General features: G+C 41.8%; 1 protein-coding gene across 1 annotated transcript; it reads right to left on the bottom strand.

Moving 5' to 3' along the window:
* Positions 1 to 1001: 1001 nt before the first annotated feature.
* On the bottom strand, positions 1002 to 16417 carry TMEM175 (transmembrane protein 175). Its single transcript, XM_075411094.1, has 10 exons — positions 16263 to 16417; positions 15774 to 15812; positions 14542 to 14639; positions 12488 to 12539; positions 11193 to 11228; positions 9881 to 9964; positions 9057 to 9221; positions 7669 to 7747; positions 5769 to 5910; positions 1002 to 5219 (listed from the first exon to the last, which is right to left on the bottom strand). The coding sequence occupies exons 1-10, from the start codon at positions 16263 to 16265 to the stop codon at positions 4556 to 4558; spliced, it is 1362 nt and encodes a 453-aa protein (XP_075267209.1). The 5' UTR covers positions 16266 to 16417; the 3' UTR covers positions 1002 to 4555.
* Between the last annotated feature and the right edge of the window lie 760 nt (positions 16418 to 17177).

Raw genomic sequence — 17177 nt, 5'->3', positions numbered from 1 at the left:
CTGACAGCGGCGTGATCTTCATTAAACGTTATAAATCTCCCAAACAGAAAGCAGCAGTGCTGTACCTAGGAGGCTTCTGCGAAGAGGACCCACGCTGACTTGGAGACCGGTACTTGCAGAACTAGAACCCAGCCTGGCATTTCTTAAGGTGCTAGTGCACCAGCTTTAAAAGCAAACACTTCAGGTAGATCATATATTAGCCAGAAGTGTTTTTCATCTTGTTACTAGAAAGAACAAAAGTTGCAAATTTGATGGTCTTGAATTACCACATCACTTCTTTCGAGATACATCTGACTTTCGTCAGCCATCTGACTGGCATTTTCTGTGTGCCACCAGCGTGAAACGCCACCTGATGACCCAGGTAGCAAATTCAGCGCTGACTTGGTTTTGTCACTCACATCAATGTGGGTGCTAAATGCAAATTACTTTTAAAAAACAGAAAGAAGTCCCATATGTTAAAAGTTCCCAAATCACTACTGCTCTTCATTTATTTTGATGACACTGAGAACAGATGTTCTGGTCCTCCCTTACTCATGCAGCAGGCAACTCAGACTACAAGTCATGATGCTACACCATCACACACATTAGAGATTTTATTGCAGATAACTACATGGTGCCATTTACTCCTTTTCTTCTCTGTGTGTGATCTCAAGTAAGCATTGAAAGAGAGCTGTGTGTTTTCCTCTCGCCACAAAAAAACATTTATCTTTGTGCCCCATTCACCAGCAGCAAACAAACAGGTCACAGTTACCTGACTCTGTCGTGAGTAACCCCACAGGTTACCAAGCTGCAGGCTGCAAGCCAAGTTCCTACAGTGAATTTAAGCTTTGCACACCACTGTCAAGTACCCTTACGCTGAAAAAATCAAACTGAGCAAGTCCAAAATTCCTGGTGACTGACTTTATTTTACTGAAAAATCCAGTCGCAAGAGGTGTGCTTGGCTTATCAGATGCCAAACAATAGCTTTGACTATGTCTGCTCCAAACTTATACGGAAGTTTGAATCGTTGTAAGAAAAAGCTTCCGGATAAGTTGTAAGGGAATTATTTGCCCTCAGTTCTTTTCAAATAAAATTTTAAAAAGTCAAAACCATTTACAATGTTTACAGTGCTTAAACACAAATCCTGCCTCTGCAAAGAACTTCAGCTACAACTTCTAAATTAAGAGCTCTGTACGCTCATCATTGTTCTGAAGGCTCCAAACTGAAACTGCATCTTTCAACTAGCACTAATTGTTATAGAAGGCAGAGATGACAGTGCTGCCAGTGGCTGTTATAATCTTTCAATGCCTCGAAAGGGTTATCTTGAATATTAATCCATTAACAAGGCCAACCAGTATGAAAAAACAGAACAAACATCATTATGGAATCATAGCTGTGAACTGAGAGACAGGGGACTTCTCAGCCTCCCATGCATGACCACATTTTGTCCCACCTGACCTCTCCAATTTCACAGGCAGTTGTTCTTCACTGGCAGTACCCGTACCACAGACAAAACAATTCAGTGCCATTAGAAGTGAAGTTTTACTGCAATTTTACTACTTTGCTTTTGGGAGATTTTATTTAATTAAAACTATTATTCTGGCAAAGAAGGCCAGCAGCCTCTGGGACTTAGGAAAGTGCCACTGGCGTGTCAAGGGAGGTGACTGGTGAGGGCGTATCCAGTGCGCTCTGTCCAGCTCTCCCCTGCCCAGTACTAGAGAGAGGTGGACATTCTAAGGCGAGTCCACCAAAGGGCAAAGGTCCAATGCAGGGACTGGAGCATCTCTCATACAAGGGGAGACTGAGAGAGCTGGGACAACGCAGCCTGCAAGAGAAGGATCGGGGGGATGTTACCAATGTTTATGAATACCTGATGGGGAGGAGCAGAGACTGAGTCAGACTCTTCTCAGTGGTGCACAGTGACAGAATGAGAAGCAATAGAGACAAACGGATATTCAGGAAATTTCTTTTAAATGGAAGAAAAACTAAAATTCACCCCGTTTTTTACCCTATGGGCGACTGGACATTCAAACAGGTTGACCTGTTGAGTGGATGTGGTGTCTCCATCTGTACCGACGCTCGAAGTCTGACTGGACACAGTCGTTAGCAACCAGCTCTAGCGGACCGTAATTTAAACAGCAAGGTTGAACTAGGCAGTCTCCAGAGGTCCCTTCCAACCTCACCTCTGTGATTCTGGGATTATTACAATTATTGTAAGTGTTTCATTTTAATGTTTCTAGAGACAAAAACCTGTGGTCATTAGTAATTCTGTGAAGAACAGCTAGTTACAGTTAGATTTGGGAAGGTTCGTTCTACTTCAGATTCACACAATTCACATTAATGCCTTGTTCTGAAATGCAGTTTGTTTTGGTAAGTTCTGGAGAAACTATCAGAATGATCTTAAACCAGCTCCATTTATACAAAATCTCTGGTCAAGTTTGCCCTCAAGTTTATGTTCTGAGATATTACTAAATTTGGTTTGAATAATGGTATCTTGACTACAAGGAAAAAAAAAAAAAGTTCTTTCTGCAGAACAAATTACTTACTTGGAAGTGGGTTAAAACAAAAGGAAAAATGCATTACTTAACCAATACAGTTTCTTGTAGTATTTATACATTACAATGCACTGCTCTCCAAAGCATCCCTGTAAAACACTGGAATGAAACTCCTTGGTCAGATTCAGTTTCAGGTCTCATTTTCTTCAAATACCAACAGAAGTAGAATTAACATCTCTTTACATCACATTAAAAGTTTTTGGGGGTTGACACAAAATCACAGAATGGTTGAGGTTGAAAGGGACCTTGACGATTTTGACAGGAAAAAAATAAAAAGATGTCCAACATAATTTTAATTGTAGACGTCAGATTTAAGTTTCATCTGCAGAGCAGAAATAAAGGGGTAGAAGCTTTGTTTTTTCACTGATTGAAATTTATTACAAATACACATATTCACTGGTTATTATGTGTCTGCTGCACATTAGAAACAAAACCATGTAGAACCAAAAGTGCTTTTCTTAAAAGTCAGAAAAACCCTGCAGTACCCAACACAATGCAGAATCTTACTGCAAGTAATTTAACCTCAACCAGGTATAAAATCCCTTGAATAACTGAATATACTCTCTCACAAGAAGTATGTAATACTGACAATTACATATTGGTACCAAGGTGCTTCAAACGAAAAGCACAAGCGCTTTCAAGACTGACCTCAACTGAAACGAGGTATATGAATTTGTTTTCACTAACAATTACTCCAGGCATACTTTGCCACAATGTTTTTAAATTTTTTTAAGAGGAACAACAAAATTGCTCAAATGACTTTAAATATGGCATTAAAGTTATCAGACACTAGGACAGTTCAAGATGCAAACTAATGGCTCAGCCAGAAAGAAATGTAAAGGCTTCCAGGGCAGCCTGAGGCTAGATGTCTTTGCCCACTCCTTCTGTACAGCTCTCTGCAGGGTAACATTTGATAAAACTTATCAAACTGCACATTAAGTATAAACAAATTCAACATGCCATGGACTGGAACTTCTACAGGGTTAGTTTCTTTTGCTGTCTTGCTGAGCCTCAGAAATCTGTGGGATCCCTTAGTTAGCCTCTACTTAGGGAAAAATTCACCTCCCTTACCTGACGGGGAACTCTCATACGTGGCAGGAAACTCTCACACTCTCTCTGAATATGACATCATGCCTTCAGAATAATGGAAGGATGCTCCTTTCAATAGGCATGAAAACAGACACAAAAAGCCTGAGAAATCCAGACTCCAATTTCACATGAGCAGCTGCTTCAGAACTGAAAACAAATAATTTACCTCTAGTCCCACAGCTCTTTCATTGTCTTCCCTGGAAGATACCAAAGCTAGTTCAAACCTTGGAGAAATAGCCACATGAATCCTCACTTGTTAAATACATCCTTTTTTAAAAGAAAGGGTATGCCTGAAGAACTTGTCTTCAGGTAACCTGAAGAATGCATATGGGTCACAACTGCAACTCCCACCTACACCCACGCTCAGAGCCACTCAAACACAAGTAGTTTTCAAAATGCTATCACAAGTTCATGACTATGCAGAAGAGACACTGTAACCATAAAAAAAAAAGGGGTGGAGACCAGCAACCTGTATGCACGAATGCTCTGCCATGATGTGCCATCCCGAAACCCAGAGGTCTCCATGTCTTCCAAGCCTCACTCCCTTACGTTACAGCAGCACAGCCAGCTTCTGTACCTGTGTTTGGCTGCCATAATGACTGCCATGTTAGAAAAAAGGGCATTTTGCTGGACATTTGTTTGTGCACATCTTAATTGCTCATCACTGCAGTTACATGTCAAGCAGCATTTTTTCCAAAAGGGTAACTCTAATGGAAGGGGAACATGCTTTTCTTTGTATCCCCTATTTCCCCAATTTTTTCAGTTACGGGTTTTGTAGAAAGGGTCTCAAGCACGATGAGCTAAAATTTAAATATGCCCCAGTAATGGCCAGTGCAAGCTTCGGTTGAGATCAAGATAATCCACACATGAAGGTAATGTGAGTAAGAAGAACTGAAGTTAATGTTATAACTTCACATGCACTGTGTGGAATTTTAGGAGACTGTTTCAGTAGGAGACAAACATGCCTCCTCTTCTTCTAACAACACAACCTTCCGTCTGGAGAGAGACATCACAGACTTTAGGACGGTTAAAGAAATCCTAACAAAAATGCGCAAGGCAAGAAAAGCAAATGGGATTACAATCTGCATAAGATGGAAAATTGCTGTGCTAAACTCACTTAACAAGCATGTTAGAAAGAAGGCCCCAAGGCTTACACAAGGGTAGAGCGCCAGCTTGGCAAACATGAAGGCATGCTCCTTGCCACCATATCTAGCAGAAGGATGCAAAGTTTCCATTTCACGGAGGAGGGCTGTAGTCCATATTGCAAACTGAAATATGCTGGCAAAGAAAGTGATAACACAGCTGACCTGAATGGCTTCTATTTCATTGTGAGACTTCTCTGCAAATTCACTGGTCAGCTGGTAAGCCAGCGGAAGCCCACCAATGAAAGCCAGTGAAAGTATGTTAAGCAGTCCCATTAATCGTGTAGCTTTTTTTACATAAAGGAAAAGTGAGTGATGGACAAACCATAGGAGACCAATTGTTACAAATGAGCCAAAGTAGGCAAGGTAATTTGGCCCATATTCACTTAAAGCTTCAAGAAGGCTGCCATGGAACTTCTCCTCAACTTCTCTTGGATCAGGGACATTGTCTTCACTGTGGAGAGAAAACTTAACTTTACTTTGCGTGTTAATGTTATAAAACACACCTGGAGCAACACTGAACTATGTTGCTTTACTAAGCAAGTAGGGAACAACAGGCATCCACCCTGTCGTTCTCTAATTTGTAACTTAAAAACAGCATTTCAAATAACAGTCCTGCAAATAAATTTGATCTGAAAGGAAATCTGAAAGTAAGCTGGCATTTCTTTATGGTAATGTAATAAAGTTGCCACAGTGACTAAACAGCTTTTGTTGATAAAAGCCTTTTTATCTGAAAACAGGACTAAACAAAAAACAAGCCTTGTTCTTCAAGTCTCCCCACCCCAACATACATTAGATTGATGATCACTACTGCTGAAATGTGGGCATTGTAAGTATCTTTTGTTTGTATTCTGTATCTTTCCAGAAAATCATACTTAAAGTAACCACTGCAGATTTTAGAAGTCAGTGTTTGGTCAATTTTATTTCCTCAAATATTACATATAGACAAAAGTTAATATTGTATTTAACAACACACAGTGTAAAAGGCAACACAAAGCCTTACCATATATCCAAAATGAGCAGGGTTGCTACAATAGCATAGACTCCATCACTGAATGCTTCTACCCGTTCCTTACTCAGAGGCTCACTGAGGTAAAAAGTGAAGGTTTCTAAGCTATGGGGTTCGTCCCCTTCATCTCTCTGACCTGGAAACAAATTCAGATGTTTACTAATCAAAGACAAGGTCAGGTAGTATACAACAACATAGTTAAACAACCTACAGTGACCTCCCTTTCTCTTTCTCCCCACCTGCCAAAATCTTTCTGTAGAAAGAAGGGTGCCATTCATCCACACAGGTCAGTAACTCCACCTTTTTCGGCAGTTGTGCCTCTCCCTGAAGTTCATGTTGCTTTCAGGACAAGTGCCTCAGGGGCAAAAAAGCCCTGTCCTTTAAACTGTATGGCAGACCATTTCCACCAAGTGAATAATGACTCAAAGCTGTAATTGAACAAAACATTTGAGCTACACAAATCAGATGCTGTGCCTTGAGAAGCACTAATAGCTGTAGGTCCTTCAAGATCGAGAAGCACTAATAGCTGTAGGTCCTTCAAGACAGTGCAGAGAACTTACACTGCATGTGAGAAAAAAACTCACTGGAGCACGGGGGCTGCACTGGGACATCAAATAACCTGCTTTAAAATAAATCCAGTCTTTAGTCAAAAAGTCAGGCTCTGGATCTTTTAGACAAAATGTCAAACACATCCCTAAAGACTGGACTCTGAACTGCCCAGCTAGCCAAGCTGTACCACTTCAGGAGTATAGACTGGATGAAAAAAAAGCTTACATCTTCCATAGGAAGTAAGGAGAGGAACTGAATGAAAATCAAGTGTAATCATAACTCAGTCAATAAGAGCAGTAATTTATGTCAGCCATCTCACGGGGTCCGATGTACACAGACACAATATGACTGCAAATTGCAGTGCCTCCATCGCAGTGGGCACAGGCAGTATTTGTATGTGCTTATTATCTTGCTCTGAGAGCCTGGCTTTAGCCGTTTCAAAGCATTTCTGCCTCCCTGTCTATTACTGCTGCCACATGTGGGAGTCAAAGGTATGTTCCCAGTTGCAGTGTACACAGACGGACTTGTGCTAACCTGAACAACAGAAGCACAAAGGTGTTAAGTCTTCTGACTCACCTCTGGAGTGCCAATTCCAAAGACATGATCTGTTCAGTGGGTTTTTTTGTGGTCAGTTTATATTGCTCTCAAAGAGGGACACTCAACTTTTTCGCTGAGTAGGTTGCACAAGCCCACCTTCTCCTTTATTTTGGCACTAGCAACCTCCCTTTCAGCAGAGTTTAAAAGCAGGTCTGGCTGTTGGTGTGGTTGTGCAATTGTTAGTGCTAACACAAGGAGGGCAGAAAGAACATAAGCCAGGAGTGTGAGGGAAGGAAGCCTGGATTTAGCCATGGGTGAAGGCACATATTTAGACCACAACAGTTAGATTAATGAGATGTAACACCCTAAACTGTTAATTACCTGGAAAAACTTTGATTTACAGGTGCTCTACTTGCCACTGTGAAAATATGCTATTGCTAGGAACAAAGTGATACACTCATAGAGTTTGCTTCCTATATTCTTCAGTCCCCGTGCTCCCTTTTTTAGGAGGGAAAAGGGATAGATGGCATGCAGCCATATGCACATGCATATTCAGGACAAACCAGAGAGGTTTTGCACTCAGAAATGATCTTCGAATGTGTTGTGCCTTAACAAAAATCCAGTCACAAATTAATCGAAACCAGGGAGCAAGGGAGAATCTGTTTGGAAGCACAGCAATAAACCCCAAAATTGCTACGTTTCAAGACTGAGAAGTAGAACTAAAATTACTTCATTCCAGGTTGTTTGGATAACATGTTGACAACCTAATAACTTATCTGAACATACTTCTATGAATATTGTTACTCACCAACTATCTTGGTTTTACACCATGTAATGAATCGAGTGAGATGCGGAAAAACGATTACGAGCCCAAGAAGTACATAAGACTACGGAGAGGAAAATGAACACAGTTTAAATCTAGTCATCAAAATACAAATTACCTTCCAAGTTTAGTATGAAACTATTACTGTCAATCTTTAGGTATGATCACATTGAGAAAAACAAATCTTGACTTTACGACATGGAAAAGGCACACCTGAAAGGCACATGCACCTCCTGAACACTGCATGTGCAACCTAATACTGCTTTTTGATAGCTAATTTACTACCAGTAATGAAGCAAGCTACAACAAGAATGGAAATAATTCTGCAAACAAAAATGCAGTAATGACTTCTTTAGAAGTTGGAGAACTATCCCACGTGATCCTTACTGGGTCCTTTCCAGCCTGAGATATTCTATGATTCTACTACTTGTGTCCCAAAGATGCATCAGTGGGTCATAAGTAGTTCACAGGCTTTGCACAGATCTAAGCACAACAGCAACTTGGAGAGTAATTTCACTGTTATTGAAAGAAAATACACTAGAGAACAAGGCGAGGGAGAAGAGGGAATTAAGTGCGTAAGAGGAAAACATATTTTCAGTTAAAATTAGGCCTTTTCATGTTTGGACTCACAACTGTCCCTTTTATCAGCAGCAACCTGATTCCTCCCGTATTTGGTGATTATTTAAACACTGCTAATTCCCATGGAATCCTTCTCAGAATTCAGTTAAATCCACCTTTTCCTGAAGAACGCGACAGAGGAAAGAAAGCTCAGGATACATCCAAAAACTAGATTTAACTTCCGAGCAGGGGTTCTGAGAAAGATAAAAGCTATTAATAAGTAGGAGCAACTAATTTCCATTTAATAAAGATGGCAGAGAAAAAGGCCTTAGCCAAAAGCGTTTGCTTTGAGACGCAGGTTGGCTGACTGGTCTGCTTATTCTATTTGCTCTTATAGCTTGGAGTCAGTGCACCAATTACATTCACTTGTCTTCAGTTTGTGCAATGTAACGTTTATTTCACGTCACCTTCGACATGATCTCACCTACTTTAATGATGAGCAAGATGCTAAGTTACAGTTTAGAAGACCTGCTTCTAATTAAGAGAAGCGTTAAAAAAAATTTGGGCAGAGCAAACAAAGCAAATATTCTAGCAGGGTATTCTTTCAAAACTGTACAAACTCACAGATCAAATTACAGATTGTATCTGTCAACTGAACACCTTCAATGCAAAATAGCAGCCATGATTACAACACCACAGAACTGGCAACTGCAAAAGTCTCCATATTTAACATGACATCATAATTTTAATACACAGTCCTAAATACAACTAATATAAACTGCTGCATCAGTTTTCAGTTAACTGGGAGAACTTACCAAAGGAATAAAGAAAAAAGAAAAGATGGCTGCTAAAAAGCATAAAGCTGGTCCTCTTAGAATAATCTTTAAGATATGACGTTTGTAGAAATTCTGATTTTCAGACACCTGTATCTGTTGATTCAGTAAGTCTGGGTGATAGAATCCATATGCTACTATCACAGCCTGCAAGAAGAGCATTACTGAAGTTATTACATACAAGTATATGCAGCAATTCAAATATAAAACTGTAAAACTATAAATCAACAAATTCCAAAACACCTTCAACCTTATTCTTCACTACAATATGGAGGGCTGATCTTAGAAACTCTGAGATTTCACAACACATTGCACGTCAAGATTGTAGTCTCCTTTGCAGAACTTGTAACGACCATAGTTCTTATATGAAGAAGAATGAAGACCTCCACAAGTAAGGAGCAGAAAGCAACAAGGCACTACACCAGGAGAAAACCAATGCTGCTGGATGGCGGCTGAAAGCCCATGCTCACTCAGCCATAGCTGCACGGCTCAGTAAGAACCCCAGCAGGAAAAGTCAACTGCCATTTCCCCAAGGCATTTTAAAGAGTGGGAAAGGAATTACTGTTCTGTGGACTTTGAGATCTGCTGGTTTATTTGCATAAATCAGCTTCACAGGACAGTGGCCATGCAAACTTTTGTCTTATATGCAGATACTATATTGTCACAACAGGCATAACTTTGAAAAAGAATGCTATACGAACAAAAAAAGCATTTAGCAATTTAAACCCATAGTTAAAAAATGTAATTTTAGTTCTGCCCAAGAAAATCTATTTAAAAGGGAAAATGTAAACGGATAGCTCCAATACCTGTATAAGGCCAATGATAACAGCACAGACACTGAAGAGGAAAATGCCAAAAGGTACCTCTGGAAAGGAGGCCATTAAGGAAAACTAGAAAAAAACCACAACTAGATCAAATATTTAATTAAGAAGCAATGTAGAAGTAACAGCGGAGAAACACAAGCACTCTTCATTCAGTACTGAAACTTAAAAACCTGAATAATATTTTGCAATTCAAAATAATTCCACTAAATGCAATTTCTAGCGACAAATGCATGCAGGCATCCCAACCAAAGGCATCTGGAGAGATGGCTTTGGTCTCATGCTGATACTGCAAAACCTTAACCTCTCTCACACTATGTCTCCATAATAACTACGGACTGGCTTGTACCTGAGCATAAAGTTTAACAGTGTTTTCAGTGGACAAGATGTTCACAGCTGTGAAAATTCTTGATATCAGGGTACTTTTTTGAACCTTTTAATTTCTCTACCTGCCCTGCATGACTCCCTGCTGTATTCATTTCTGCAGCTTCACTGCGGGGGGGAAAAGCAGGGAGTAGTATTAGGGTGACACTGACAACTTTCCAAAAGTTACTTCAGCTTCAAGGCAAAGTAAGAATTACACGTTCTTGCTGATAAAGATTGTTTTGCTGACCACAGCCTTATTCTTTGCAGGCTAATATATAACAGATATATCCACAGAGAAACAGGTGCCTGTCATATAAATCTGTTCTACACATACAATAAAAATCAACATGCATTTTAAGCAACTGTTTTGTTCTGCTAATATGGTGTTCAGCTGCAAATATTCTTGCTAGGTCTAACGGACATCTGACCAGAAATTGTGCAGAACATAAAATTTGCAGATTTAAAATATGAATGATTGGCTGCCAGAATAAACATTGCTAAGTAAAGTCAAAAGCCATACCAAAAAAATCTGTCTAGATTACAAAACGAAAATGTTCTATCATCCAAAAAGCAATTTGAAACACAGCTTTACTTCCCTTACAAAATGCAAAATTCTCATCACACAACTTCGACATTTTTCAATGCAGCTGCTTTTCTAAAAGAAATCATGGAAAACTATGACTTTCCATGATTATGTTTTTTCTTCTAGAATACTTATTTTCTGCCACGTCTATAACATGCAGTAATTGAAGATTATAACATGTCCTCATGAATTTTAAAAAAGTAAGGCTTAACTAGTACAATGGATTCAGGTTTTATACCATAAGAGCAGTTTGCTGGGTTTCTGAATACTTTGGTAAAGTATTCCCAAATAAGTAAGGAAGAATTCTCTGTAATTTAAACATATGTCAAATTTTAGAAAAGGACTTACTGTGTATGGCAAGAAAGTTATGATCATCATACAAGCCTAAAAAAAGAAAAAAAGCATACTGAAACCCTAGGTAAAATACAAAGCAATTCCCTCATTAAAGATGTGTCCAGAGAATGCAACACAAACAGATCAAATGCTCATGCTGTGCCATGAAAAACCCCACATTTTTGAAGCTGCTGTAACAAATGGTTAATTCTGTGCACATCTTCCATGTTTGCTATCCAAACAGTACAGGTTTATTGTAGAAAACACTACAGTTTCGTTACCAATGCCACAGGTAAAAGTTTTGCTGTGGTTCTTAACAGACTTGTTTCTAAAGTAGCTATGCCAAAAGTATCACACCTCCTAAAGAGGTGTTTCTGTTTGTTAAAACATTAATCTCTGATGACAAATATTTCATATATAAAAAAGTCAAATAAAAAAAAAAACCCACCCCAAGCACAAAGAAATGCATTGCTCTGAAGGCTACACTAGGTAAGAATTCCATACCTTAAGCTAGTCCTCCAACATAATTTCCTGTAGTGTTATATCCTGGAGTTTAAACTCAGTATTAATATTAATAAAACTAAATTAGCTGTGTAGTTGCACAATGTCAGAGAACAGAATTTTAAACAATATAGCAAAATAAAAAGCTCTAGCTGAAAGCAAGAATATGTTCACCATTGCAGCATCCCATTACAACTATTAGTAACCAAGATACTACAGGGTGGCTTGTTTAAAAACACACTTAAATAAATGAAGAATTTTTAAGAGAGAAGATTTAGGCAAGTGTAAAGCTTAAAACACTGATTCAGAGATTGGTCTCTCAGTGGTAGTTTTTGGAAGATCATATAATCTTCTGTTTCAAATGAGCTTCAGAATTAATTTCTGAGCAAGTGAAATGGCGAAATGACTGAAAACATAACTGTAATTCAACCCTACTGCTCAGATTTTTTTGCCACAAAAGACGTAGCATTTCAATTTCTTAAGCCTGGAGGACAGATACTTCAGCGGGACACAGATGAACAGTCAAAAGCTTTTGCAACAGATGCCTCTTCAGTTCCCTCAGATCAACTTCAGACTAACCTGTTGCAGAGCTTCTTTGGCTTATAGCAAAACATGTAGAAATTAAAAGCAAGTTAGTTACCAATCAGCTGCTTTGGCAAGGAGGAATTCAAGCTCTTTGTATCTTCCTCACTGGGAAATTTGGCAGTTGTGCTATTTGAATTAGGAACTTTTGGATATGTACATACAGACTTAAGAAAAAGTGACCTGTACTTGCTAGCTCAGCATCCAGCATGTCTGACAAGACTCACCAGATTCAGAAGAGCAAGGACATCATCTATAAACTCTATCACCTGAAACAACCTGTCAAGGCAAGGCAAGATATGAACAAGCCAGCTCTCCAAATATGTTTTACAACATATTGTATACAAATTATGCCTTCACGATATTGTAGGAGAACCTGATTGCCTTTGCTCCGGAATTTATGCAAGTAGCCCAGGTACCACCGAAACTCATTAGCTCAAACACAGAAGTAATTTGATAGAAAGATTTGAAAAGTGAGATACAAACAGTCAAGTTCCATCATGGAGCAGTTACTAAGATCCTCGTTTCTATTTGAAGACCAAGCGGCATACGATGTAACAAACTGGCTTTTTTTTTCCCCCCTGCCTTACACCTTCCTTCCTCTACACTTGAAATTATGTATTTACTTTGAAGTACATTTCACTGTTATTAACAGCCAATTCATCTGTGACAAAGTGATCCAGATGTCAGTTCTGACCCATTGAGTCATACACCAGAAACCTAACAAGGCAATGAACTACAAATGGATATATAATTCCTTCGAAAATGGATGAAGTGGGGTTGACCCAGAAGCAGGAGTTGATGACGATTCTCTGGAGGATTTGCCACTTCACTATTGGATGAACTGCAGCCAAGTCACAGGGCAGGCTACTGGTTTGCTTCCTCCCACAGCACTTTTGCTGCAGAACAGCTCTACCTTTTGCCATGTGACACACCTGGGACAGGGCAGCCAGCAAATTGCTACTGAGCTGCACGAGGCTTGGGAGACACAGGACAACTATCACTAGCTGTCAATTAATCACCCATTTAGTCAAACAGAGGCAAGGCCCAGAACTAACTGGAGACCGACAACCTGTGCTCACTGCTCAAGCAAATGCTTCTGAAGCATGAACAAAGCCAGACTTTCACCAGCAGGCACTGCTCACCTAAGAACATAACACTCTGATGCCAAAATAAAAATATAGGCACCAGACTGACTTTTAGCTTGTCAGATGAAGCAATGTTGTGCAGGGATCCGAGCCCTGCAGTAGCACTGCACAGATCTTCTAGAGCAGATCCAGATATTCAGAGTCCATCCAGAGTCTCAGATTTCAATTTGTCTCATATGCTGTCGTGAAGAGCTATTATTCTGATTTTCTCTGAGTTTTACTTGGGAGAACAGAGACAAGCTCATGCTGTTAGGGCCAGAGTATTTTCAGAATTTTAAGGCTTCAAATTATTTTTCATGAAGATAGAGAATAGTTGTTTTTATTACACAAAGAAAATAAGCTTTTCTTCCAAAGTGCCCCACACCTTGTTAATGAAATTCCTGATCTACAGAAGTGCCACTTAGAATCAACAGAACTAATCACCCTCCACAAACTCCTAAATTGTTCAAAGACTACATCTCAGCATTTACTCATGCAAGCAAAGAAAAGCAATGTGATATAAGCACTGCTGTGAAGTATCAGCTTCAAGTATTGAATTACAAGTTGCACACCGCTATTAGAATGCGGTCAATCCACTTACTTCAGGAAAGAATATAGAAACATTTGTAAATTTAAAAATTCAAACAAAAACTGCCTTGATTCCAGTATGATGCCTGCATACCAACTTCTTTTTAACTAGCAAGACACAGGCGGTGGTGGTGGTGTCTGCTGCTCTATAAAATGCAGCATCTGCAACACTACAATTGATTTTGTGAGCAGCACTGCTGAGGACTGAGAGAGACAAGTTTTAGGCCAGCTGTACTACATCAGTGCCTCTATTTGTGTAGCACACAAGTTATAAAATCATGCTTTTTCAGTATTACGAATTCAATCTTGAATATGAAGTAAAACGAAGAGTAACTCTAAAAGATATATAATGCTTGTTTTTTCTCTGTATCACTGTGTCAGTTGTCTAAGAGTACCGTTATTCACTGCTTAGGGCAGCATTGCTTTACAATGAATTTTTTACATTATCCAACAAGACAATTCAGAAATACATCAGAGAGATAGAAATGCAGCAGACATATGGTTACCTTCTGTCCTTTTACACAGTAGTTTTTCTCTACCTTTGGAGTTAAACACTGTGTTCCTACCTTACATGAGCTGCCCATGCCACTGTGACTATTAAGAAGGTCATCAGGTAGACTGCAATTTTTGCCAGAAGAAGTTGCTGAACACTTTCGCCTAGTTTCTGAAACAGAAAGTAACAGCCAGAGACCCAGAAAGGGAAGATAAAGTTAAATGTTACATTATGAAATTATTAGCAACATCTGCAAATGAGGAAGGACATGCAGTCATGTAACAGATTTTCTTGAAAATGTTTGCCAAGAATGAAGTTCTCTTCCAGCGAACTTTTTTTTACTACCATGCAGAGAAACTGGTGTTATTAGACACCTGTAGGTATGCTGAAGTGTATAGTTAGTGGCACATGATATACCAAGACGTCACTTCAATCTGTAAAAGGGCTTCCCAATGCTCTGTTCACCTTGTGATTCATTTACGCACTCTCTCATCACTGTTACTGTGAGAATGCATTTCAGAGGAGGGCTGGCCACAAAATGCCTCGTTTATTTTCTTGGCACTGACTTCTGGAGTAGAAGCATCACACAGGTTTTCATATGATGATTATTAACACTGAGGAAGGGGAGGGCTTAACCACAGCAAATTTTGCATGTACCACCACAATGGCTTAAAGAAAATCATCTGACATATTTGCAGTGTTATGGATCATACTTGAGTTTCCTAAACTAAATGAGACAAAACATTTGTGTCTAGGTCTGTTTTTAAAAGCAGAAAAATAAATCGTGATAGAAAAACCCTGTAAACTTTCTCAAATGCTTAACTTCTGTTTCCTAGCATTCCTGTTTCTTTCAGAATCGATTTGTTTTCTGTCCTTCTTTTTCCACCTTTGCTTACTGTGATTACATCTATTATTGATCTGACTTTAAAAACAGTATTCAGCTTGTACTATGCAAGTGGCTTCCCCAGGTGATGACGTATTACCAAAAAGAGCAGATGCGTTCTGAAAGCATGTTTTGGGCAGATGGGCAATTCATTTTTTCTTACCAAACTAACTGGATAAAAAATCTATGGCCTACAATTGTGCTTTGCGTCACAACTTCTGCAGATTATACTATTTAAGTTTTTCACCCTAAGATCATTAGCTCCTCTCCACAGGGGAAATTTCTGTTGGCTTTAATGTTACTTAACGGTCTGGGCTTTTTGAAAGTCTGGAACTCGACATAAAGTAGGGGTGCTAAATTAGGATGTTCACGCATGCTTGCAAAGGCAGGAGAAGCAACAAAACAAGAGACACGCATCGTACCTGATCAGGGTGTATTTTTGTGTGAGCCACAGGCAAAATCTGAAATAACAAAGCCTCATTAGCAGATGGCGTTCTTTTCCTCAGCGACCGCTTTACTCAAAGCTAGCAGCCTTCCACAGCACCCCCGGACGGCACAGCTGCCGGCAGCCCGCGGATCCGGGAGACGGAGTCACCCCCGGGCCGCGCAGGGACAACGCTGCCGCCGCCCCGCTGCGACCGCGCACCGCTGCCCACCGAGGGCCCCGCCAGGCCCCGGCGCCGATGTTCCGCGGCACCGCTGCAGGAGCGGGGCTGAGGGGGGGAGGCGCGGAGCCGGCGAACCCGGCTCCTCGCCGGGCGGACGAGCGCCCGGCCCGGGCACGGCCGCAACCCGCAGAGCCCGGGACAAACCGCGGCTGCTCGGGGCTTCTCGCTCCTGCCGCCCTGCCGGCCCCCCCCGCGGCGCCGGCCCGCCCCGAGCCCCGCCGCCGCGCCGGGCCGGGCGCTCACCATCACCGTGGCGATGATGGAGAGCAGCGCGTCGCTGTAGGCCAGCAGCCGGTGCGACTTCTGCGTGCTGCTCTCCAGCTCCAGCCCCCGGCCGCGCAGCAGCACCGCCTCGGCTTCCGCCGCCGCCCCGCCGCCGCCGCCAGGGCCCGGCGCCGCGGCCCCCGGAGCCGACATGGCCCCACCGCGCTCCGCCCGGGGCAGCCGTGGGCGGGGCGGGGCTCGCCCTCCCGCGGCCCCCTGCGAGCGGCGCGGCGCCCGCCTCCTCCTGAGGGAGCCGGAGGGAGGGCGGGAGGCGGGCCTGCCCCGCCCCGCGGGCCTGCGGTGCGGCGAGCGCTGCCCCGGGGGGAGGCGCGGAATCGCTGAACAGGCGTGAGCCGAGGGTGCTTCTCCTCACGCCTGGGAACGCCTCCGTCGGCGCCTCGGAACCTGAACGTGCGCGGCTGACGGGGGTGACGTGGCGGGTGGGCTCTCGGGGAGGGCGCAGCGCCAGGAGGGACGCGCCGGCGTCCTGCGCGCCACCGCCGCCCTTGGCAGCTGGCGTCTGCGCGACAGAGATCGCGCTTGCCAGGGGCTGCAGTCTCCGGGGATTCTCGGCTTTGTTTACAGATCGTATTTTAAAATCCGTATCTGAATTCCAAAGTAACCGATTTTCCCCCTGGTTTTTCTTTTGTTCTGTTTTTTTTTCACCAGCCAGATCGACCTCGTCCAGTCTCTTCCAACCGTTTGGCGTTTGCCTCGTGTGCTGCCGTCTGTCCCGCGGGGCTGTGAGCTGAGGCTGCTGGTCCCCGTTCGGGGTTTTATTCTGTTCCGTTCACACCGTAAGGACGGTCTGTTTGGAATATACGGGGCTTACAGTTTCCAGTCAAGTCGTACTCGGACTGAAGTGATTAAAAAACTGTTGCAAAGCGGTTTCAT

This window comes from Opisthocomus hoazin, chromosome Z, assembly GCF_030867145.1.
Source record: "Opisthocomus hoazin isolate bOpiHoa1 chromosome Z, bOpiHoa1.hap1, whole genome shotgun sequence".
In the NCBI taxonomy this organism is placed as follows: Eukaryota; Metazoa; Chordata; class Aves; order Opisthocomiformes; family Opisthocomidae; genus Opisthocomus; species Opisthocomus hoazin.
Note: the sequence above shows the minus strand (reverse complement) of the source record. Positions and strands in the feature narration are given on the sequence as shown.